Genomic DNA, 25,798 nt, shown 5'->3' on the forward strand with positions numbered 1-25,798 from the left:
CACGTGCCTCCTGGCTAATCTGCCTGTCTCCAGCGTCAGCTCTGCCAAACTGTCCCCACCCTGCTGCCCATGGTTGTTCTCTCACCTCCTCAAAACCCTGTCATAGCTCACCCTGCAGTAGCTCCTCTGTCACTGGGGGAGGCCTCTCCACTTGCCCAAACTTCTTCTCTAGTTTATCTTCACATGGACCCTCTGCTCCATCCTGACCAAAGCTGTTCCTGCCCATGACTCCCTGCCTTGGCCCAGGTTGGTCTTCTTCCTGCAGTACCTTCCCTTCTCTTCCACAAACCAGCCCTCCTCATCTTTAGAGAATGGCATCCAACCAGAAGCCTTTCCTAATATTGCCCCCCCTGCCACCACTGGTGAGTTGGATGTGCCTCTCCCACCCCAGCATTCCCATAGCAACCACTGCTTCCATGTTATTCTTTGTTCCTTATGGTAACAGTTGGGGAATATGTTTGTCTTGTTATCAGACTAGGAACTTCTCCAACATGAGGATTAGGTCTTATTAATATCTGTATCCCCAGGGCTTAGCATAGTACCTATCTACCACATAGCCCCCGCACCCTCATTTCTCAGGGAATACTGGTTGAATGAATAAATGTCCTCATCACAGGAAGGATGTCTTCTGGCAGGAAGACAAAGAAGGAATATGAAAGTGGACACCCCACACAGCCAGGCTCCTACATCCTTATTGCCTATCCTCTCATTCCACAACTCCAGGGTTTCTGGTTGTTACTGGGATTGCCAGCCTGAGTCTCCTTTCTGGGGTGTCAAGCAGGTTCTTTTCTAAGCATCATCTAAGTCTTAAAAGGGAAGCGGTCCTTAGGCAAGGCACCCACAGGAAGGGAGATCTACCAGAAGACACTGCTGCCCAAGAATTGCCAAACTCAAGACTGTGCAAGCATCCAAGTTCAAAATGCCAGGGGACATCCAGGTGTCATAACATGAGGGGCCCAGGTCCAGGACCAAAGAGAAAACAGAGGCCTTGTGAGCGCCCAGGAATCAAGTGTAGATTAGGACTTAGTATAACTTAGAGCTCTTGGTCTTAAGTGACCCATCAGAGATCTGTTAAGCAAAAATGGGGATTTATTTAAAGGTACAAGAACAGGGGTGAAATAAGGCCTCAGGAGATAGTAGGAATCAGGGCCCTGAACTCCATTAGAGCCTTCTATTCTCTTCCTTCTCTCCTTTCCTCCCAGCTTTTTTCTGGCCCTTTTGGCAGAAAATACCAGCAGGGCAGCTCCCTGATTTACGTACTACACATCCATCTGCAAGAAGATACACTGAACCACTTTCTCCTTCCTAGTTCCAGAGTCTCAAGGAAGTTGATCTGAGTGGCTCAGCTTGGGTCACACAACTGTAGCCCAAGGGACAACAGCATAGTTGTGTATTTGTGTACACTGTGCAGAAGGACAGGTTCCCTGAAAAGCAGAAGTTGTTCAGACAGCCCTATATGTGTTCAGTTCTGGGAGCCAAGAGTTGGGCTAAAATAATAACAATCCCAAGAGAGTCAGAAGCAAATGAGTATGGACTGAATCTTGAGTGACCATCTAGAGCAGGTGGCCTGAGGGCTGGTCATTCCAAAGAGCCCAGTCTTAAGAAGTAGTCTGGAAAAAAAAAAAAAAAAGGGTTTCTGGGCTTATATACATTTTGGAGATGCTGTAGTGCCATGTATCAGCATATGGACAACTCTGAGAAGTCCTGTGGGAAAAGACCTGTTTATATCGTAACAATGCATACATGTGTGTTTGTGTATGAAGTCCTTCATACATGTGTGTTTGTGTATGAAGTCCTTCTTTTAGTGGAATATTGATAAATCATCCACCTTTCACAGTGTGTACTGTCCTCTTCTAGTGATTTTTATGGGGGCTGGGATGGTCCATGAGTGAGTGGTCTTGATTTAAAGCAGTGTTTCCCAAGCCTCATTTATGTCTCTGACCTTCCTGGAGTTTGTCTTATATGTTCCCTCTGTGCCATTCTGTGATATTTTCATTTAAATCAATCAACCAACCCATCCTAAACAGTGACATCCTTAAAATCATGGATTTGATATGATGGTTAAATTTTTTTCTCATACACATGGCAATATATACATAACGATTAAAATGAAAATGTCTGTACAGGCATTACCTATAATCTCAAGTACTAAGGGTAGGTGGACCATATCATGGGGATACCAGATTAAAGTATCAGGAATCAGAGAGGGGTGGCGTGGGCTTGGGCAAGCCAACCAGCCTCGGAGCACAGCCAGCCACATATGCTGGCAGAGAAGTTCAGCCTGTGACAAGACGCCCAGATATCTGCATGTTTGTGCACGGGTACCATGCTTGGGATGCCATTTTGGTGTGTGTGTTCTGTTTTCATGCCTACCCAGATCTTCCTTGAAAATGAATGCAGGTTCTCCCTGGCTTGGGAGGGTGGCAGTGGAGTAGTGGTAGGAAGCACTGTTATGCCTTAAGGCAGTCCTCAACTTACTTTGGCCTTACTGCAGCAAACAGGTAGGAGTTATATGCTTCACCTGATGGCCTGGCACTGATTCTGAGATGGAAAGACTATGATGAAAGACACCAAAAGCAAGGTGAAACTGGTTCTGGCAACTTGTTTCAGAGAACTCCAAAGAATAACTTTGGAGTCAAGCAGACCTGAGTTTGAATCCAAAACTCAGCACTTACTAGCTGTGTGTTCTCAGTCAAATTTAAAAAACAAAAATCTCTTAAAATTGCACCATTATCCAGTTGAGGAAACTGGGGCTCAGAGAATTAAAGCAATTTGCCTGAGGTCACAGAGCTAATAAACAGCAGAGAAGAATTCAAAACTAGATTGGTTTGACTTCCGCATGTGTGGTCCTAACCACTGTATTACCCTGCTTTCATTCCCTCACTGATTGCATATCTCTTTTGTAGGATCTGCAGCTGGACGCTGGGGATCAAGTACTAAGCAAGATAGACAAGGTCCTAGCCCTCATAGACCTGGCATTCAGTAGGGGAGAGAGACATAAAATCACTAGTTACCCCTCTTAGTAATTTAATAACTGTGATAAGTGTTACAAAGGAAAAGGACACTATGAGGGGCACTTGATCTGGGTGGGGAAGGAGGAGTCAGGGATTGTGGAAAGGAGAAAATGGTACTAAGATTGAGCTTTGAAGCATTCACAAGAATTTTTCTTAATGAATTAAGAATTAAAGTGTTTACCACTAGATGTGATAGAGGTGATTTCAGTGGTCCATGGATGAACATTTTTTGTATTTTATTTGTAAATGATTTCATAGACATTATTATTTCATAGCTATTATTGCTTAGGATGAAGCTAAAGAAAGAAGAGGGATCAATTAAAATATTAAGTAATAATAGCAGAAGTGGTAATACATATGGAAAAAAATTCACAAAGGTCACACTTGAATTAAGCAGGTTATTCAGGATCTTGGCAGCTACTTTAAGAATTTTGAACTTCGTACTAAGATGAGGGGAAGTTTGCAGAAAGGGGATAATAGTTAGATCTGGTGTTGAAAGAGCACTTTGTCTACTGTTGCAGAGCAGCTTGTGAGAGAGGCAGAAAGGAAGTAGGGAACCCTGTTAGGAATGTATTGTAAGAATTCAAGCAGGAGATAATGCAGACTTCACAGGTGTGTGGGCGGGGTAGAGAGGATTGAAGAGATGCAATCAGCTGGACTTATGAGAAACGGAGAGGAAGATGTCCAGGGTGGAGCTTTTCTAGCTGGGTGGCGGAGGAAGATGGTGAGTTCAGCCTTGGAGAAGCTTGTGAGGTATCCAAATGAAGATGTCAGGTAGGTTAGTAGGTTACGTATCTCTGACACAGTTTAACTTTAGTAAAATAGGCGACCTCACGGAGCTATTGTGTGAATTCAGAGCGGAGTACACAGTAGATGCTCCATAAACGGCAGTTTTTTCTCCAATTCCTCCCCCCTACACCACATAGCGCGTTATGGACACAGCCGGGTACAGAGCCAGGTCGTGTTTACTCCGCGATCTGATTCCCTTTGGCCCCAACTCCTCTCCTTAGCACAATTCCTGGCTCAGGGATGTTTGAAGAATGAACGAATGAAATCAGGCCTCTTGTGACCCAGGGCTACATGTACCCGGCTGAAAACTGAAGCTAAGCCAGACTTTTCGCGGGTTGAAAAATTAAAATAAATTTTAAGAAGTGGGCGTGAAATCATCCATAAGTTGGAAGGCCTGGACAAAGGCTGGGGTGGAAGCTCCTCCCGCCAAGCAGCGTCGGGGTCCGGTTAGCGAGAGAAGAATAGCTGGTGAGAGCTCGGGGCCCCTGCTGCCAAGGTATTTGCAGCTCCCGGGAGATCTCAGACCGGACCCTGCCGCTGTCCCGCGGCGGCCTTTAAAGGCCCACCACGTGGCCGAGCTGCCGGCCCCAGTCCGGAGGCGGTGTCCGGGCTGCGCCTGCGCACTGCCTAGGGGAGGGATCTGGGATCCGAGAAAAGGCGCTGGGAGAGGAAGAGAAGATTTCACAGGGTGGGCGGCCGTGGGCGGAGTCAGCTCCTTATGCAAATCACATCGGCGCGCGAGGGCTAGGGGCGGGGCTTGCGATGCAAAGCCGGGTCCACCTTTGGAAGCACGAGGGGGCGGGTCCCGCAACCCTCGGCCTCCTTCCGGAATCTCTGACGTCAGGGACGTCGCATTTAAAAGCGGCCGCGCAGGCGCAGTGAGCCGAAATGCGAACTTAGGCTGTTACACAACTGCTGGGGTCTGCTGTCGCCACCAGGCCGGCAGCAGTCAGCCTCACCGCCGCTGTCGCCGCCTCAGCCGTTCCGGGAGTCTCAGGCCCTCCCCGCCGCCGTTTACCCGCGTCTCCGGGAGCCTCCCGGAGCCCCAGTCCGCCCGAACAGGCCGGCCGCGACTGTCTCTGCGTCTCCTCGGCGCCCCTCACCGTCCGCCGCGCTCGCCGCCTGAGCCGTTCCGGGAGTCTCAGGCCCGCCCCGCCGCCCTTTACCCGCGTCTCCGGGAGCCCCCGTCCGCCCGAACAGGCCGGCCGCGGCCGTCTGCGACTCCTCGACGCCCCTCGCCTTCCGCCGCGCTCGCCGCTCCGGCCGACATGAGTGGGGACCATCTCCACAACGATTCCCAGGTACTGCCCTACCCGGCCCGGCCCGCCCGGGCCCCCGGCCCCGCCCCGACCCTCCACGACCCCCGGCGCAGGCCCCGGCCTCGGCCCCGGCCCGGCCGCCGCTTTGACAGGCCAGAGCCCCCCGCCAGGGGTGGCCGGCCGGAGGAGATCGGCTCCCCGGGCCCCGGGCGGGAGGCGCCAAGTTATAGTTTTAGGGGGGTTGGCTGACCCTTCAGGCCGTTCCCGGGGCCCCCTCATCCCGGGGGGCGCAGGGTGGGCTCGGCCCCCGGCAGCGCGCGCTCGCCCGCCGCCCGCGGGGTGAATGTGCCTGTTGTTTCATAGTTCCTCCTTTTCTCTCCCCAGATCGAGGCGGATTTCCGACTGAATGGTGAGTGTGCCCCCTCCCCGACCCCGGTCCCCCCGGCCGCCGGCCCCGCGCCCGGCCCGAGCCGGGCAGAGGACAGACATGGCGTCCCAGAGACTAAGTCCCGGCTCCTCGCTCACCGGCCCCATTGTTCCCATCGGGCCGCCTCTGGACCCCCTTTCCGGGGACCCCAGCGCCCCCAGATCGCGGCCTTCCCAAGAGGGGGCAACGGAGACCCCGCGTCGCCCGCCGCCGGGCCTCTGGCAGCCTTTCCGGGCCCGGATTCCTCCCGGGAAAGTCGCCTTGTCGACAGTCGGGACTTAGTCTCTGCGCCATTTTCTTTTTCTCTCTCCTCTCCTTTCTATGTCTGTGTCTCTTTCTCTCCCTCCCTTGGCTCCTTCCTTGAGCTGCCCAGAAAAAGCTTTCTGCGGAGCAAAGCCACGTAAATCACAGACCTCACCAGGGGGAAGGTTGGGAGCCTGAATTGTTACTGTTTTTTCCCAAAGAGAACTTTATTTGGGATGTTATTCCCTCTTACTGCTTCTTGTTTGTTTCCTTTTCTGCTTCCAGAATGAAAGATACCCTTCGGCAACTGTTGATTTTTTTTTTTTTTTCCTCCCTTTCCCTGGTAAGATGTTCATGGTAGGAAATAGGGCTCTAAAGCTAAAGCCCTCCTTTGTGGAGTTCTTTATATTTTGAGATTGCTTTCCCCAAGTTGTGTTCTTTGCAAAGGTAGTGGTACCTGCCTTCAGAAAGTTTGCAAGTTCTCTGTTGGCCATCCATTGTAAATGTTGGGCTCAGGCATGTTGATTTTTTTTTTTTAATTGAAGTATTACTGACTAGAACTTCAGTGGGGCTGAGGTTCCTAAGGCACTGTTGTGTTTTTTTTAGAAATGCAGTTTAGTGTAGTTGTCAGGAGGAAATGTTGCTGAGCATCTCATCTGGCCTGGTGTATTAGGCATTTCTCGTAGGCTGTGGGGTAGAAAAAAAGATTTTATTTATTGAAACAAAGATGACCAGCACCACCCCTGCTTCCTGTTCATTCTTTTTCAGAAGCCTCTGTTTTTCAGGAATCGAGAGCTAGCTTGCTTTTGCCTGACCTTTATGTTTTGTACCCTTTTCAGCCAAATCAAGGCATTTATTCTTTGAGTATTTCCACTTCAGTTACCGAGTGAAGATTCCCCCAATAGAAAGCTCACCCTGCGAGCTTTTCAACAGTCCTGTTGAAGGAGAAGGTACCTTCTGTAGTGTGCTGGGAATTCCCACTGATTCTGATGGTACATAATCCTGCTCAGTTGAGTTTGGGTTCTGGGAACCTATCCAGTGGGAGAAGCTGATGACTAGGTTTTCTGATGTTGTAATCAGCAGTCCATCGTGTTAGCCTGCTCTACTGCGAGCAGCCTTATGTTCAGATTTTGAAGTAGGGCATCCAGCAAGAGATGGTACTCTGCGAGGAGAGAATCTGGTTAAAGTGTAGCCTTTCTTGAGCACCTAATATATGCCAGGCACTGTGCTTAGTGCTAGAGCTGAACCTTTGGCCACAAAGTGCTGCTCTTGCCTTCAGTCTATGTGGGGGAGACATAATTAGTTAATTACAAGGTAGGTGCTGGGGCAAATCTATACCCAAAATGCTTTGGGTGACTAGGGGATTTAATTTTGTCTGGGGGTGGGGAAATTTCTCAGAGGAGGTAGCTTTTGGGCTTGCTTGTGCAAGACTAGGTGCTGAGTGTCAAGAGTTGGAGTATTTCTTAACTATGTTTAGTCAACCTATCAGGGTTTTAAAAGCGGGAGATGAGGCCCCTGCTGTTCAGAAAACCGCAGAGTGTAGATATGTTTCTTTGGGATGTAGGAGCAAAAAAAGGATGTGGCAGGTGAGGATGTAAAAGTCCTTTTGACCTCTCTTGGAGGAAGGTAGGATTTTAATACAGAATAAGTGTTTTTTGACTCTCAGACTGGGCTGAGTAGGTAATGTATCTAGTAATGAAACAAAGTGTAGTCCTTCCTCCTCAGAAAGTTAACCTCCATGGTTCTCACCTAGGTTATACAAAGGAACTGTTGAATATGTGAATGATTGTAGGCTGGGTAGGTTATTGCTCTTTAGTGCCATTTTTTAGAGACTGAAGTAAACTGGCTTTATTGACTTTTAGAATGTGTTTTTTCACTTGTAATAGCAATAATTGCTGATATTTATTGAATGTTTACTGTCTATCAGGCGTGAATCTCAGTTCTTTCCATTGGATCATCTAGTTTAATTTAATCCTTGGAAGAACCCTTATGAGTTGGCTACTATTATCTCCATTTCCATAGATAAGGAAACTGAGCCTTAGGTATAGTATGAAGAAATTAAAAGCTGCCTCATCTCTGCTTTCTTACAGAGCTGAAAAAGGCAAGAGGGAGAGATTTGATAGTTTGTTGTTTGCTTTTTATCTAAACCTGCTCCCAACAGAAAAAGCACTTTAACTGCTTCCCCACCACACTGAGGGTCTGACAGTGGAGTATTATCTTTGTAAATATTGTCTAGAAGAAAGATGTAGTATTAGTAGCTGTTTGCTTGCTCTGTTAAGTAATACATTAGTAACTAGTGATTGATTTATGTAACTATGAAAGAGTTTTTAAAAGATAAAAATCAATGTTTAATTATGCTCAGACAAGTTATTGTTGATCTTTGTACTAAGAGTTTGCTTAAGCATGATTTTAAGTGGACCTAAACCCACCTTACAGGTGAACTGTACCAATAATGTTAAAACAAAACTCCCTCATTTGCTTGCCCTCATCCGCTAAGAGCTAAAAGATTTTTTGCCTTTGGAGTTCATTCTTTACAATAGTTAGAACTGTTACTGTTCGTACAGAATTTAGAACATTCCGGCCCATAACTGCTGGGAAAAATCTGTTATTTGTGAAATGTATGTATATTTAAAGTATTGCTGGGAGTTTCAGGAGCAGAAACCATAATCTCTTATACCTAAGAAAAGGCTTCTTTTTCTAGGTGTTGGTAGCACTCATTGAAGTGGGGCCGAGTCATTAGCACAGTACTGTGCAGACTACTGAATTATCTGTAGTGTTGATAATGGTAACATCAGGTTGGGGGTCAGTGGTCCTATTGCTGTTTCAAGAGCTTGATGTTTTTGTCCATCTACTCTGGAGTAGTAGGGTTCTTTTCTCCCTGGCATGAGTAAAGTATAATGCTTGGTTTCATCAGTGATTATTCTCAGAAATGTTACATGGGTTCATTGTTTGGCATTATCTTGTGTTGATTCTAGTAGCTTAGTGGATTCAAACTGGATGATGCAATTAAATATAAATTGTTTCTGATGCTAACAGATAGTTATAATTCTGTGCTGTTGGGCACTGGTTGGGCTGGCAGGTGGGAAAACTAATGATGTGGCTATCTGAAGATTCCCATCACATTTTTAAAACCAAACTGATGGCACCTTCAAATGAAATCTGGCACGTCTTCCTACTCCATCCAGAAACACTTAAGCTCTGGGCTCCAGTGTTGTCCTTCCTTCCACTGCAGCCAGATTTCTTGGGGGCACCTTTTCAGAATTAGTGAGCTGCTGTAGAATCTTTATAGATGAAACGGAGTTGCTTGTCAACATGTGCTTTTTAGATTACTAGCGTGTCAGAACTCACAAACAAATTTTAGATTCCGACGTTACCGGTAAAACAAGAAAATCAAGTAGTTACTAAATCAGAAATACCTCATGGTTTAAAAAGTGAAAACTGGATAATATTGCTTGCTATAATTAACTCATACTTGTCTTTGGTAAGTAGATAAAGTAAAATGGAAAATAAGAAGTCAGGGTCAGTTCCAAAATCTCATTTTAACCAACAGTAGCAAAAAAAGAATTGAGTCTGGCTTTTTTCCTTTAACATCAGCATAATAATGGGGAATTGTGAGAATTTGAAGAGAGGTTCATTAGTTTGTTCTAGGTGAGTCAGTATCCATTTATACAAGTGCCAGGGATTCTTAACATGTCTCAAAGCTTATATTCTAAAATGAAGCTGTTGGGGGTTTTTGTTTGTTTTCGGCGTGTGTGGGGGCATGCAGAAAACATGGCTGACTTCTGAGCTTGTGAATATGTGTTGTATGTTAATCACAGTAACAGTTACCTGTCGCTGCCAATGGTATTGGACGTGATTCTGTTGTGCTTTCTGGGTGTATTTCATTTTAGGAACTTTCAGACATACTTCAGTTGTTCATGTTATTTCCTAGTAGTTGGGTATGAGTGCATACGTATGTTATTGGTCTTTAACAGCTTTTGCCGTACTTACAGTGCAGAATACTGATTTTCTTCAAACCCAAAGTTATTTCTCCAGAAGTGTTTTGTGAGGGATTGCGTGTTTTCCATATGAAACTATGTTGAACTCCAATAAAGTTCTAGGTTCACTGGGAAAAATGGATTCCAATGTAATTATTTACTTTTGAATGAGGCTATGGAAATGCTTGAAATGAGTATTTGATGTGGGATCCTGAGTTAAAAAACTGTTTTGAAAGAAAGGTAAAATATGGTCCATTCATTGCATTTGGAGACGGAAGAGAGTCAATTCACTAACTTTTCTGAATCCTGTGGTTAAGGTTATCTGACTGCCGCTTAATTATTTTTGAATTCATTAACTTTGTGAAATGAGGGCATTTGGGCAAGCAGTTGAGAATTTGGCTTCCTAAGGTAAAAAGTTTGGGATGGGAGAAGTTCCCAACTGGCCCTTTAGAAGTGAATGAGATATTGTGTTTAAAGGAGGCTTTTAGATTGTGTTTTAACTTTGAGTAGTAATAGTTGGAACAAGTCTTTTCTGTTTCCATGCCTTGTAAATCTGAAGTTTGTGAAGCAGCTTTCCATCCCCATGGCTTCAGGCCAGTAGCTAAAGTAGGAAATGTAAAATAGAGGCCATCGGTATGGAAGAAGTAGCATTTGCCAACCTTTGCCCTTCCCCCACCACCTGCCTATCTAGGTGTGAGCAATGTGTAGTATGCTCTGTGTTGATAGCATAGGGCCTGGGTACTGTGCAGGGGGATAAAGATGGGGGAGTGGTGATGGTGGGTGTAGCCTTGGCTTTATTAGGTGGGAAGAAGCTTAGAGTGGAATATCTGTTAGATATTAATGGTATTTTGGGTAGTGTTGTAGGAAATGACTAATAGTTTGCTAAATGATTTTAGCAGCAATAGATATTGTTTAAAATGATATTTATTCTGTATATTCAAGAAAGATTCTAAATATTTTTCAGACTGGGAGAGAAGTGACTCAAGTATATGTCTAGGGTATACAGATTGTAATATCATCAAGCTAGACCACCCATTGTCAAAGTTTGTATTGTGTCTTTATCTGTCATTTATGGCTGTAAGGTTTAGTTAAGAAAGAAACGGCAAGGGATATTGGCAACTTAAGTTTTAAATTTCTTTTTGGTAGGTACTCGTTTTTAATTTGTTGCCTTATATTTTTAGATCCGCTCAGTTATCTCCCTGCCAACTTTACCTTTCTGTACTGTTCATGAGAATTTTTCTGAAATGTATAGTAAATATTTTTATTTACATCTCCCTTCTGCCCTCCTCATTAGATTGGGTAGAGGTGCGTGCATCTCTACCAGTCTCGGTTAATTCCTCTCTGAGCCTTTGAAGTTAACTTTGTTTCTGTGGATTTAAGGAACCGAAGAACTCAGTTCATTAGCATTCCTGAGACACACCTAGATAAGCTTCAACAAAAGGTGTTAAAGCAGTCAGCATAATTGAGGACTTTAATTCGCTTGTCTTTGTTGTTGACGTTGCTGAGAACAAGTTTAATAGATCCCTGGGTATTATGACATTTTCCTGTATTTTAAGAACAAAAACACATCCGCCAACCCTTGGTCCAATATTCTTTGTATTTTTCTCAGCACAGCCTAGGAAAGATAGAGGGCAGGAACCTTGGAGGAGATATCCTTGGCTATTTGGAGTTTACCAAAAAAAAGTTGTAAGTTGAAGGCTATTCCTACACTAGAATACACTAGAAGTGTACTCATTGCCCCTTAGTAAAAGTCCAGATTTTAACCTTGCTACCAGATACGAATGCCTAGATTTATAAAGTTTTGTAGGCAGAATACAGGTTGGGCAGAAGACTGATCTAGATTTCAAGATCAGTGGATTAGGGAATCTCATTGGCTAAGACCCCCTTGCTTTACCCAGCTCCTATAAGGTAGCCCCTTTATTTGTTTGTAGTCAGCTATCTGAGCTCTTGCTTGGCAGCAGAAGGGGAAGTGGGAGGAAGGGAACTAATTTTGAGAGTTTGGTAGACACTATGTTTTTGTATTCATTAAATCTCATTGGGAGATTGGGATTGACATATATACACTAATATGTATAAAATGAATAACTAATAAGAACCTGCTGTATAAAAAAATAAATAAAATTCTAAAAATAAAAAAAAGAATAAATCTGAATTTAATGGGAATAGTACAGATTTGTGGGAAAACCTTCTCATCTCCCCCCCTTTTTTTAAAATATCTTTTAAAAAAATATTTTATTTATTTATTTATTTATTTTTGGCTGTGTTGGGTCTTCATTGCTACACACGGGCTTCTCTAGTTGCGGCCAGCGGGGGCTACTGTTTGTTGTGGTGTGTGGGCTTCTCATTGCAGTGGCTTCTCTTGTTGCGGAGCATGGGCTCTAGGCGTGCGGGCTTCAGTTGTTGTGGCACATGGGCTTGGTAGTTGTGGTCACGGGCTCTAGAGCTCAGGCTCAGTAGTTGTGGCACGCGGGCTCAGTAGTTGTGGCGCACGGGCTTAGTTGCTCCGCGGCATGTGGGAACTTCCTGGACCTGGGCTTGAACCCGTGTCCCCTGCATTGGCAGGAGGATTCTTAACCACTGTGCCACCAGGGATGTTCCTCTCATCTCCCCTTTTTGGTAGCATACTGTCTTAGTCCAGATTCCAGAAACCCCAGTCAGGTGGTAATTGGTAAGCTTCTAATAAGATGTCACAGCCGGGACGTGCCTGGTAGTCCAGTGGTTAAGACTCTGTGCTTCCACTGCAGGGGGTGTGAGTTCGATCCCTGGTTGGGGAACTAAGATCCCATATGCCCTTCAGCGCAACCAAAAAAAAAAAAGATGTCACAGGCTGTCCTTAATTATATGCTGTTAGAGATAGCCTTAGACCCCTTGTATCTTCAAGAGATGCTATGGTATTAAGGCTGGAACCAGATTGCTATTGAAGTAGGAGAATAAGTGATGAAGAGGGAGGCTCTGGGGAGATACAATGCTCTTGAGCAGCTGTGGTAAAATAGAAAGTTGGAGTAGAAATCAGAGCAATCTGGATTAAGTCCCTGTTCTTTCTATGAAACTTGCCCTGGCCGCTATACCTTGTTTTCTTTTTTTTAAAAATCTTTATTGGAGTATAATTGCTTTACAGTATTGTGTTAGTTTCTGCTGTACAACCCTCTAGATCGTCACAGAGCATCAAGCTGATCTCCCTGTGCTATGCAGCAGCTTCCCACTAGCCATCCATTTTACATCTGGTAGTGTATATATGTCAGTGCTACTCTCTCACTTCATCCCAGCTTCCCTGCCCCGCCGGCCCTGTCCTCAAGTCCATTCTCTGCTTCTTTATTCCTGCCCTGCCACTAGGTTCATCAGTACTGTTTTTTAAGATTGTATATGTGTGCGTTAGCATACGTATACCCTGTTTTCTCATCTGTAAACAAGGATATTTCTATGCTTCACAGCTATTGAGATTTAAATGAGTATATGAAGGTGTCTCTCTACCCACATTTTAAAATTTAAACTTTGATCAGACAGCTTCTGCTCTGAGATGGATCTTTATCTTGAATGTTAGGTTTGAAGTAGTGAGTTGGTGGCTCTTTCCTTCCCTCACTGGTATTCTCTGTTAACATTTTAAATCTTCCTGACATTTACACAGTGAACAGTAACACATAACTAGAGTTGGTAGATAGAGTCTTTACCTAACTGAACTGCATAGCCTATGTGGCTCTCTTCTGACTATTAAGCAATCACCGTAAAATAAAAGATGGTGTATCTATATCTAGGTTTGGGCTAAGTAGGAGCCAAATGTTTACCTGGTTCTTACTTTTCTAAGAATAAGTCTAAGGCAAGGTGGTTACTGCTGAAAGAACTTCTTCCAGCAATAAAGGTGGGCTTAGAAATGAAGGAAGTGTATTGATGTGGGTAATTTCTCAACCTTTTAATAGAATTATGGGTTTTCTATTAAAGTCACCCAGAGCTTATATGTCATTTATACCTCAATTAAAAAAGAAAGGTAACCAAGGGTTTATCTTTTAGATACGTTTAATCAGTGAAATGCCTAGTTCATTATTTGTGGTTTTTTTTTTTTAAACCACAGAACTCAGTATGTCTTCCGTCATCATGGTTCTTCAAAGGGTACTCTTTTACTATCTGCCACCCCTATATATATATATATATATATATATAATATATACATATTTTTTTTTGGCTGCATCACGTCTTTGTTGCTGCGCGCAGACTTTCTCTAGTTGTGGCGAGTGGGGGCTACTCTTCCTTGCAGTGCGTGGGCTTCTCATCGCGGTGGCTTCTCTTGTCGCGGAGCACGGGCTCTAGGCACGTGGGCTTCAGTAGTTGTGGCACACGGACTCAGTAGTTGTGGCACACGGGCTCAGTAGTTGTGGCTTGTGGGCTCTAGAGCACAGGTTCAGTAGTTGTGGCACACGGGCTTAGTTGCTCTCTGGCATGTGGGGAGATCTTCCCGGACCAGGGCTCGAACCCGTGTCCCCTGCATTGGCAGGCAGATTCTTAACCACTGTGCCACCAGGGAAGTCCCCACCTCAATATTTTTAAACTGAGAAGACTCAAAGCACCTGAGAGTTACTTTTATTTTTCATTTATTCAGATGGTTGCTCAAAGTGACCAGCTCAACTTGCTGTGAAATAATAATTCTTGGGAATAAGTGCCTTAGATAATAAAACTTAGGTATGAGAACTTAAGTAGCAAACTCCATGTTAACAATTGTGCATGAGTATAGGCATTTGGGGGATTCCATGGAAAAAAATTTTAGTAATGGCTCATAAGTCTAGGTAATGCTGATTATTGAATTGCCTTGAATTTTTAATTTGGAAGTACTACTTAAGATAAACCGAAGTTAGTTAGGGATATGTTTACTAATGTACATTAAATTAAGCCAAATGGATCTTAGTAGAGATCTTATACCATGGATCCAAAAGGATTATCCGAGTAGCATCACAACAGGAACAGACTTCAAAATTAATATTCAATTAAAGGTAGTCCAGAGAAAATAATTTTGTAGGATCAAAATTACAGCACAGGGTCTAATTTTAAAGAGTCTCAGAGATAAAGTCTTGAAAAGATAAACATCTCAGGAACAAATGGTTCTTAAAGTACATAGGAAAAAAAAGTGAGAAAGTGAATATTAATACTGCATGGCTCTATTGCCCTCCGTATGTTAGAGTGTCAGAAATAGGATTGGGTTTAAAAGTCTTCAGAGCTTGGACCTCTTTCTCTTACATTATTTTTCTCTGATTAAGAATGTGAATAGCCTTGAATGGGGAGGGGATCCATGTGTCTCCCCCCACCCACCGCCAAATCAGGCACCCATAATGTAGTGGAAAGGATATTTCAATTTGAGCTCTTGCACTTCTGCTCAATGGCGATGTCTTTGAACAAGTTAATCTCTGAGTCTTAGTCCTTTGCATCTAAACTAGGTCTAATACTGAGGATTAAATAGCATGTGAGGATCACTTTATTTATTTATTTAAATTTATTTATTCATTTATTTTTTGCTGCGTTGGGTCTTTGTTGCTGTGCGCGGGCTTTCTCTAGTTGCAGTGAGTGGGGGCTACTCTTTGTTGCGGTGCGTGGGCTTCTCCTGGCGGTGGCTTCTTTTGTTGTGGAGCACGGGATGTTAGGCTTACGGGCTTCAGTAGTTGTGGCTCACGGGCTTTAAAGTGCAGGTCAGTAGCTGTGGCACACGGGCTTAGTTGCTCTGTGGCATGTGGGATCTTCCCGGACCAGGGCTCAAACCCGTGTCCCCTGCCTTGGCTGGCAGATTTTTAACCACTGCGCCACCAGGGAAGTCCCGAGGATTACTTTAGTAAAGGTAAAAACTTAGAAAAAAATTTTGAGTTCCTTGCCAGTCCTTAAATTAAAAAAAAAAAAAAAAAATCACCCAATCACCTTTTCAGAGATTGCTTCATTAGTCTTCTATACAAAGGGAACTTCAATTTCTTTAAATTTGGGTATTGTGAGATTTTACTCCAGGGGAGAAGGGTCACTAGGGAGTTTGAATATGATACTGTTGCTGTGAATCTGAGATGGGCAGGCTCAGGAGGGTGCTGACTCGCCTTTACTTTGTGACTGTGTACAAACCACTTCGTTTCTCATACCACTTTGCCCTTGGGTTGGTGCAGTATTTAAGAGATCTTCTTAGGAAGGTAAAACGTTCATGTTTAATTGCAAATGGAAACTTTAAGTTGCCATGTTCATTTATTTAAACATTCACAGAGTAAATACTGTAGTGACTAGATACAGATGAACAAGACAAACCCATAGGGCTCTCAGAAGGAACACTTTGAGGTTAGCAAGTTGCAGGTCTGTATTTTTACTTCCTCTGTTGAGATTCCATGTGTTTTCATCAGTGCAAAGGCTCCTGTCGTACCAGGGTAAGTGGGAACGGAAGGTACTTTCTGGCAGCTAATGCTTCACTATCAGTGAAAAAGAGTGATGTCTCCATTTATTTCCAATCCTAGGAGATTTTTTTTTTCTCTCCTTGGAAAGAATTGGAAAAGCTAGGACCTTAGATTTCCAAAGATGTCCAAACTCATAACTGTTCTAGAAAAAAAAAATTTAGGATATCTATAAGCTCATTAAAACTTTTTCACCTGGAATAGAAGAATAAAAGTTTAGTTTTAAGTTCTGTGTATTTTCCATTATCTTTTTGTATCAGATACCTGTTTTGCATGAATTTTAGGAAATTAGTTTTCAGGTTTCCCCGAACAGGTACATTTGTCAGGGTGACTAGAAACGTTCACATTCTGTGCAAGAGATTCATATGACAGTAGCTAATCAAGTATTTGCTTGAAATAGTTTAAATCCTTGAATGCATTGCCTAAAATAAAAGCTGTGAAATCACCATCTTATTAAATTTGAAGAACTGAAATCTTAGAGGTTAGACTCAGGACTTAAAGTCCTGGGAAACTAATTGTATGCATTTCAAATATATTACTATTGTTACTCCTTCCTAATCCATGAAGTGTCTTGATACGGGCAATACATGAAAGCTGTTAAACTCCTCAGAGGAAGGTTCAGAGTACATAGTAGTGTTATGTATAGTGATTTGAACACTAGAAAACTGATTGAGACTAAACGTTAGCTTTACTCTGCCTTATTCTTATAATCAGTGTGTTTTTGCAGGAGTAGATGCAATGACAGTAGTTCTTGCTATTTAACATCGAAATTTTCACAGTTCTAGTTAACCAGGAAAGAACAAAAATGGGGAGGAGGAATACAAATTGGCTAGTCTTTGTAACTGCTGGCTTGTTACACTTGACTTCCAAACTGAAAGCTCTCCAAGGCCACACAGCCCAGCTCTGAAAAGTCTCCCAGTTAGCTCCCTTAGCATACAGAAGTCCACGACAGACAGACGGGGTGGGCTCAGTGGAGATTCAGCTGATGGTGGTTTGACCATAATTAATTACTCTTTCCACTTAAAAATCAAATCACCTTCTTCCTCCCTTGAGTGCAGTGTAATATAAAAATCACACTTCTACAGAAGTTTATAATCTTTTTACAGATGTTAGCACCCTCCTAATCTCAGAATGTTGGGAAAGTGGTCTACAAGCAGAAATGTGCTTGTTTTCTCTTTGGGGAAACAGATTCTAGTTGGGCAAACAAGAAGCTAAAAATTTTCCCTCAGTAGTCCTGAAAATGTTATAGCACTTATTTAGGACTGGAGCTAACTTCTAGAATTTAGATGTCATGTAGTGTTTGTGTTAAGCTCAAATTTTTAGGGGAAGAGTTCAAAGTTATAGTACAATATGATGAAATATGTCTATGACTGAAAACAGTGAAAGTGTTTGCATAAATAAGACGAGCGGACTATCAAACAGAATTCATCCTGATTGCACATGTGTAAATATGCATGCCAGTAGGTGCTGTTGTACAAAAGTGAAGATAATTTTGCTCAGTACATTTACTGAAAACTTGATACTTTTTTAAAAGACCTTCTGCAGCAACCCTGTTTCCCAGAAATGAAGTTCAGTGTGTGTTCTTCTCCCAGAAGTCTATGATCATGTTTTGTTAAAATATTCCTTTTTATCCTGGAATGCCTCCTTAGTGTTTAGAACTTGGTACGGTTTAGATAAGTATATCATCTCCATTTTCCTATCTATTTTTAGGAAGGCATTAAGTATTGTAAACTCCTTGAGAGTTAGAAACATCTCAGAGCCTGTTTCAATATTGAAGGCATAGTCTTAGATACTCAGTTTCCTTTCCAGTGAAATCTGTCTGCAATCAACACTTAACCCCAAGCCAGAAGTAGCCACTTTTCTCTGGCTTTCACTGAGCCTTTGTTGTCCTCTTCCAATTTTTCATTCTAGGCTTTAGAAATTTATGTGGTTGGCTTATTACTTACTAGGAAGTGGGCAAGAGCACTATCTCATCTTATATGGTCAATACAGATGCTTTTAACAAATGTTTAGTTGTGAAATGGGATCCTCCCTCTCTCCTAGCTCACCAACTGGTTGAAAATCAAGTTAGGAACATTGAGAGCTTTACACTAAGTTTTCAGTTCTTAAGCTAATTTGCATAAGAATTACCTGGGAGTGCTTGGTAAAAATACATATTCCTAGTCCTATGCCTTGAAGTTGATTCTGTTGTGGAGCTATTGAGAAATCTACATTTTAAATATATCTTTAACAATTCAAAATGATTCTAATACAGGTGACCCATAAGTCACCTTTGGAGAAACTGATCTATCTGAACTATTTTATTTGGCTAAGATCTGTTTTGTTTCATTTGATTAAGGTACTCCATTGGTCTAGTTATTAAATTTACAGAATTTTTAAAAAGGCATCAGAACAGTGTTTTCCATATGTTTATAAATGCTTATTACTTATCTCACTCTAATTTAAATAAATATCTTCTACGTTTCAACGAGCATTTAGATAAATAGCAGAGATAGTTAAGTGCCTTTGCAGCTGCTTAACTGTGTCTCATCAGAATCCTAATCCTTTCTCCTGCTTCCGTGTTTAACCTGCCATTATTTGATCCTGATGTCATCTTTTAAGATTGGTTGACTAAGCGGAGCACGAAGAGTGAGAGGCAGTTTTCATGCTAGTGTTCCTAGGATGTTGAAGGCAGGGCTTGAGGACGTGAAGTGGAGAGTAGTTTAGTGGAATGCTGTGGATCTAACCTGTGGAGAGCACTATCTTTAGGTTAAACTAGGGGTCTTTAGTTACTGATGGCACTGATTGAAATGGGAGGATTTGAATAGAGCAGTGGTTCTTAAAGTGTGGTTTCTTGATCAGCAGCATCAGCATTGCCTGAGAACTTGTTGGGGGAAATGCAAATTCTTGGCCCTCATGCAAACCTACTGGCTCAAGCTCTGGGAGTGTGGGCTCACCGTCTAGGTTTTACCAAGTCAGCCAGGTGATTGATACACACTGAGGTTTCAGAACCAGTGGAATAGAGTAAGATTTGAAGTTCACCTTCTCCTATTGCACCTCTCACATTTTTAGGAGGAATGAAAGACAGTTGAAGTCCACGTGCTCACCAGTGAAACATAGGCTTTGGAGTTAGATAAACTTGGATTCAACTCTCGGTAGTTGGGTGGCCTTGAGCAGATTATGACTCTGATTCATATGAAGCCTATAACTAGTTTTGTAGTAATTCGACCTCTTAAACAGTGTTCCTTGTTTTTTTCACAAGGCCCATGTCTGGGCCTCAATACTTGTTTGATACTTATACTTCCTTATAGTTAGGAATTTGGAGTAATTCAAAATGGGAGCAAAAAATAGGAGCCAATTACATGATTAGCACCAGAAAAGCTTCTAAAGAGCATATATATATTCAGGCTTACACTTTCTGTAGCTAGTTACCCAGAGAATGACCTGTGCATTTCAAGCACAGTCAGTAGTGATATTCTGGACAAAAAGGGCCCGTTGACTGAATTAGTAATAGGATGCATGAAGCAACGCATCAACACACTTGATACCTTTATGGCCAGACAAGGTGTGGACTTGGGGCCATTTGAGGCCCACGCCCATTGGAAATGGGAAGTTTAGGCTGAGCTGGTGGGTTCCTATGCAGCACTGGCAGGAGGTTTGTAGTCACTTTCACTACTTCCCAGGCATTAAGGGCCCACTTAATAGAAGCAAAGGAAGGCAAGCCTGCAGGAATGAGCCTGTCCTAATTGAGCTGGCCTGAGAAGGTACATTTTCAGGTTAGACAAGTCCTTTTTCTCTTTTAAGTTCTGCCTCCTAGGAAAGGAGAAGCATTTTCAGTACGGAAATGTCCTTGTGAAAACATTACTCACTACAGAAGAGTATGTAAAATGCAAATAACCCTCTTAAGGATCTTGTACTGGTTAATTACTTTCAGAGGCAAAAGTAAAAAATTCCAACTTTGTCTTGCAAACGTTTAGAGAACAAAGATGAGTTAGTAAAATGGGACTTCCTTGCCATACTCCTGAAGCTTAAAATAATTGCTCTATCTGATTTAACTTATACCTTAGTGGACTAATACCTTAGTTGAAATGTTCTCTGGGCAGCACTCGTTGAGTCTCTGATTCCCCTGGAACTCTGCAGAAGTGGCCTGCTTTTGAGATGGCAAACTTCGGCTGACATTAAGGAACTACACAGCATAGTGTCTTGCAGTGTAGGGAAAAGGCCCCTGACTGGGCTCCAGCAGAGGAGTCACTGGTGGAGTGGAGAGTGCTAGGCAAGGCATCAGGACACAGGAAGTCTCAGTCCTGGTTTTGTCAGCGCTGTCCAGTGGAATTTTCTGTCATGATGGAAATTGTTCTTGATCTGTGCTATTCCACATGGTAGCTGCTGGCCATGTTGAGCCTTTGAAATGTGGCTAGTGTGGCCAAAGAACTTAATTTTCAAGTTTTATTTTTTTTTTAATTTAAAGTAGCTACATGTGGCTAGTGGCTTCATATTGGACAGCACAGCTCTAGGTAAAATTTAGATAAAAGCAAAGAGATTTGGGTTTAGATTTTACTTGGAATATGGGAGGTTGGGGCTCTTGGAACTTCAAAATCCAAAACAGGTATGAATTTATGTTATGAGTTTGAATAAAGAACTTCCTTCTGTAAGTCTACATTGCCTTATCCTGGGTGACATGCTAAGAGGATTTATGACTGGTAAGTGAAGTTGAATTTACCACAGCAGTTGGAAAGCTCAGACAGTTTTCCATTTTACTTGACCCCTTTAGTGCTACACAAAGGTGAACATTTAAGGTACCTGTGGATTGAATAAATTTTCATTTTATCTCAGCAACCCTATGAGATAGGTCATGTCTATTTTGTAGTTGACAAAAACAGATTAACTTATGTTTACATATAATACGTTATGGATCACTGTCCTTTAAAATGGTTGGTTTTAGCTCACAACTTAATTTGAAATTGCAAGTTTTTGGTATGTTGCTATAACAAGAAGTTAATTCATAGTTGTTCCACTGTAGTCAGTAATAAGTTAATGTCTGACTGTAAGTGGTAGAGAATCTAAGATTGTCCAGGCAAGCAAATAGCACCCAAGATTTTAACTCACCCAAGGTGCTGCTTATAGTAAAAGCAGATCAGAACTCAACTTCTCCACCCCATTTGGGGTCTTCCTGTCATTTGCACGCTCACAGTGAACATAGTGAGTGAGTGTTGACTTACTTATAAGTAATCTAGTCCATTAGCCAGACAATCTTAGTCTGGTGGAACAAAGTGAGATTTTATAGCCTTGACCACTGGCGTATAGTGAACATATGAGGTCTTAGAAAATAACTTGAGTAAACTGCTTAAAGACCAGGGACAGATCCAGTTTCCTTCAGCTTTAGCTTCAAATTATGATCTGTTATTTTTGGGGGTGGGAAGACAAAATGGAATTGGGATAAAATAAGTAGCTGAATTTTGAACATTTATTATCTCCACTTTTGAAGAAACTGAGGCTCAAGGCTATATAGTTAGTAGTAAGCCACACAGCTGGGAGGCTAATCGAAGCCTGTCTGATGCCACAGCTTGATTTCTTAAATGTGACACAAAACAAGGTAAAGGGGAGCCTGGGTGACTCAGTTGCCTCCTGGGAATCCTGGGTTGTAGTGGAGTGACCTATGTGGTATCAGACCAAGGACTTGCATTTCTTAGAGCACTTGCCTTCATTTAGTGGATCCTTATCAGACTAATATCATTGACTAGAAGGCTCTGTTACAGTTTAATGTGTAATCCTTTCCTTATTAAGGAAGGCTTGCCGGCTTGTGCAGCAGAGACCCCTGGATAATTTATTTTTAAGCAGTTCACCTTGTGCTTGGAGCCAGTTACTCCAAAAATCAGTAAAACTTCTGTTTATCTGAGTACTCAAGAAAAGGGATCTTTTTGTTAACCAGGGATTTACTAGACCCCACCCCCCCAACCCCCTTATTTTAGAAGGATCTCTGAAGTCTGCTTATATACTAAGGAGTTTCATTGGAGGTGGTTAGGAGTGTGAACAAGTGTGATGTTGTTACCACTTCAAGGGGGATAAATAACAAATTTAACTAGCTTGCTGCTTAAGAAGCAGAATTAGCAGTGGGCTCAGCCTTGGCCTCCCCTTCAGAGTTCTCATTCGTGTGACTGACTCTGTCTAGTTTTGTAGAGCAAGTAGATTTTAGCCATTTTTAAATCAGGTATGGCCATTCATGGGCTGTTTGAAAGGAGGAGAGAAGAGGGAACCAGGCTGAGCATGGATATCATTTAGGGGAAAGCCTTAGGTAAAGCAAGGAGGATATTCATTTACACACCGAGCTTCAGAATGGCACCGCTCTCTCTACGGGGGCATTGGGGATAGTTTCTAGTCACTGTTAAGTAATTGCAGAGTTCTGAAAACTGTGCCTTCTTTTGTATGGCCCATGGTCTTTATATTTTTTTACTGGTTGGGGAAAAAATTATTAAATACACCTGAAACTAATATAATGTTATGTCAGTTATACTTCAATTTAAAAAAAGAATATTATTTCATGACACAGGAAGATTATATGAAATGCAAATTCCAGTGTCCATAAATAAAATTTTATTGGAATGCAGCCATGCTCATTCATTTACATATAATCTGTGGCTACAGTGTGGCTACAGTGTGCATTTACATATAATCTGTGGCTAATTTGTGCTACAGTGGCAGTGCTGAGTATCTGCAACAGAGATTGAATGGGCCACAAAGCCTAAAACTATTTATTACCTGTCCCCTTAGAGAAAAATTTTGCTGACCCCTGGCTTGGTGAGTAGTGCCAGATGCTTACCTTGCTGATTCACACTTGTATGTATCACAGGAAGCTCACGGGACTCTTTTCATAAAACTTGGTAGCCTCTGGCTTCCAGAGGAATCTGTATAAGCCAAGTGTCAAAAGTTTACTGTGAGCTTGCAGCTTCATTAAGTCTTATTCTATCTTGTTTCTAGTCATTCATCTTCTCAACTGAGTCCCAGTGGCAGGACTCAAGTTACCTCTGTCTCTAAGCACGTCTGTGCCCGATGTCCAAACAACAAAGGAAATTTCTATTCTAAAGCACCTGACTACCCTACTCCTTATCTAAGTTGGGGTAGCTGTGTCACCCCTAATGTAGCTCTTCCTTCTTCCTTTCAAATAGGGGCTGGGAAAGTAGCAGGTGAAAACCCCTTTCTTCCTCAGTTGTAGAGCCTCAATATTCTCAGCTGTAAATTTAAAAAAAACCCCCAGGGACTGACTCAGCACCTTGTGCCTGCCTTTTAAAGGAACAGAGAGACCCAGTTGAAGTAGAAACTGAAAATAAAATCGGTAGCATGTCCATTATTGTAGGTGGCTGGTATTTGGTATTAATCACTGCTCAAAGGACCAAGACATGACAGAGCAGGGTTTTTCAAAATATGATTATAGATTATAGTCACCTGGAGAGCTTGTGTTAAAATACACATATCTGAGGATGATCTTATTCCCAGGTCTCACACATAGGAAAGTTTGAGAACCACTGCTCTTAATAGAGATTTTTTAAGCATTTAGATTTTTTTCTTTTTATCCTAATTTGTTTGAACTAAAACAATTTTTAAAGATCATAGAATTCTTGGGACTGTAAGTGTAAGAGATCAGTAGAGGTCATTTTACAGACTAGAAAACTTGAGACCAGAGTAGAGAAATAAATTACCTAGGACCCCGTCATGACATTGCATGTTTTTTTTATTTTTAATGTAATCAGTTGGTCCCTGGGAATGAGAGCCAGAGGAAGAGAGGAAGATGAACTTGAATTTAAGGAGCATAATGGGAGGAGTAGGATGGGAGAGAAGGTTATAAAACAAGTTAAAATAGGGTGCATAGACAGGAAGGGACTGAAAAGACAGATTAAGGTAATTGTAGTGTTGTAAAAGCATAAAAGGAGTCCAATTTAAATGAGGAAGTGGACTGGAAGAGAAAACATCCTATGACCATTTAACCCTTTTTTGTATGAGATTGAGGCCTAAAACACACCAGTTGGCTGCTTCATGTTGTGTCTTTTCCAAGGCAAGGACATGGAACACCACTAATCTTACAGAATTGCTGATGTTTAAGAACCAAGATAGGTCCACTTAGGTGTTTTTAAGTCAGTTTGTGGCATTTCTTCTAAGCATATAGACACTTGGGAAGATGTTGTGATTGGTTTTAGAATTTGAGATTGTGTTGCAGAGCTGGTAAAAACAAAATGGAAAATGCTAGACTGCTATCTTTGAGCAACTCTTAGTCTTTTAATGCATTGTACTACTAAGTTTCTGATGATGAAATTTTACCAAGTATTGAACATTGAGGAGAAAAACTTAAGTACTTTGCAAAATATTTGGCAACCTTCATCTGATTGTTTGGCCCTTTCTTTGACTTGGCATCTATCACTTCTTATGAAGGTACCTTCCAGCTGCAGTATTGAAGTCTGATTCTGGAACTTCATGGGGCCAAGTCCAGGGAAACTTGGGAGATCCTTATGGAGACCCTTTTTTCCCCCTCCCTTTCCAGAGTTACTCATTTAACAGCTGCTGGGTTGGGGTGATTATGATGCTTATTATGGGACTTCATGAGACCAGAGACTTGGTACTGTTTTGCCACACCTAGAACGCCTGACACAGAGTTGGTACTCAGTAAATATTTGAATGAATGAATATTGTGAACCCCAGCTTCTTTAAGGAGAGAAGAAGAAATACTTACATCTGCATTTTCTCCCTGGAGTTTTTTGTGTTATTAGCTTGAGAGTACTAGGTCCCTAATGAGGAAACCCCATTAGTTTCAATAATGAACAAGTCAGTTCATGACAAAAGGTCTCGTTTATATACAATACACATTTGGGGAGAAAAAATGATAATTTGGACTTTAAAAATTGGAAATGTAACTAGTGTCTTTCTTTAGAGCTGAATCCTCCCAACATTTCTCTTTTAAATTCCGGAGCTCTTTGAACTTTTAGCCATAACAGCCTCTGTCTTGCATACTTTGAAAGGCTATTAACTATGCATTGGAATTTTGGAAATGTTGTCTGAGAATCACTGTAAAACAGTGATAAGAACTCTTCCATGGGCTGCAAATTGAAATCAGCCACCCATTAAGATGGATCACAGACTGGATTTCCTGGATTGAAACTAGATCAACATTGGTAAAGTCTGAATTTAGACAGCTGTGTGGGGAGAGAAGGAAGGGTAGAGTTCTCTCACCCCCTCAACCCATCCCCCTTTCAGTGACAGGCTCTCAGTCTTCGTGACTGCTTTTAGTTTGGCATTAAGTTCCTGAGGAGATTCTTGCACACCCCTGACACTGACCACACTCCGGATGCCAGTCTTTATCATTGAGACCAGCTTGTTGTCTGTCCTAGACAAAAACAGTCTCAAAGCGTTAGAACATACTGGATGTAGAGTGTTAAGTAGAAATGGGGATTTTGTTAAAACTCCAGCTTCTGGGGATGTGGTATCCATGGGTTTAAAGGTCAGGGAGGAAGGAGAAGATACAAGGATTTATCCCAATAGAAGTGATTTAATAAATGAGCAGGTGATGAATATCTTCTTTAGAAAATTAATTTCTTTTTTTTTTTTTTTTAATATTTAGGCTGTGCTTGGTCTTAGTTGCGGCACACAGGATCTTTAGTTGTGGCATGCAGGCTTCTTAGTTGCGGCATGCATGTGGGATCGAGGTCCCTGACCAGGAATCGAA

At 42.3% G+C, this 25,798-nt stretch overlaps 2 protein-coding genes across 2 annotated transcripts in view; both read left to right on the forward strand.

Annotated features, from left to right (window-relative positions):
• Positions 1 to 3,735: 3,735 nt before the first annotated feature.
• LOC149747497 (uncharacterized) lies at positions 3,736 to 23,981 on the forward strand. The gene is made up of 3 exons (XM_089895436.1): positions 3,736 to 3,762; positions 4,208 to 5,104; positions 5,447 to 23,981. Exons 1-3 carry the CDS (start codon positions 3,736 to 3,738, stop codon positions 5,891 to 5,893), a joined length of 1,371 nt encoding a protein of 456 aa, XP_089751562.1. The 3' UTR covers positions 5,894 to 23,981.
• The window catches only part of TOP1 (DNA topoisomerase I), an 84,416-nt gene continuing 64,064 nt past the window's right edge, over positions 5,447 to 25,798 (forward strand). Inside the window, exon 1 of the mRNA XM_022592407.3 lies at positions 5,447 to 5,471. The gene's annotated coding sequence lies outside the window, so the exon portion shown is untranslated. The remainder of the gene's footprint in view (positions 5,472 to 25,798) is intronic.

This window comes from Delphinapterus leucas, chromosome 15 (genome assembly GCF_059928025.1).
Source record: "Delphinapterus leucas isolate spDelLeu-1000000601 "Yukka" chromosome 15, BTC_Dleu_Yukka2, whole genome shotgun sequence".
Taxonomy (NCBI): Eukaryota; Metazoa; Chordata; class Mammalia; order Artiodactyla; family Monodontidae; genus Delphinapterus; species Delphinapterus leucas.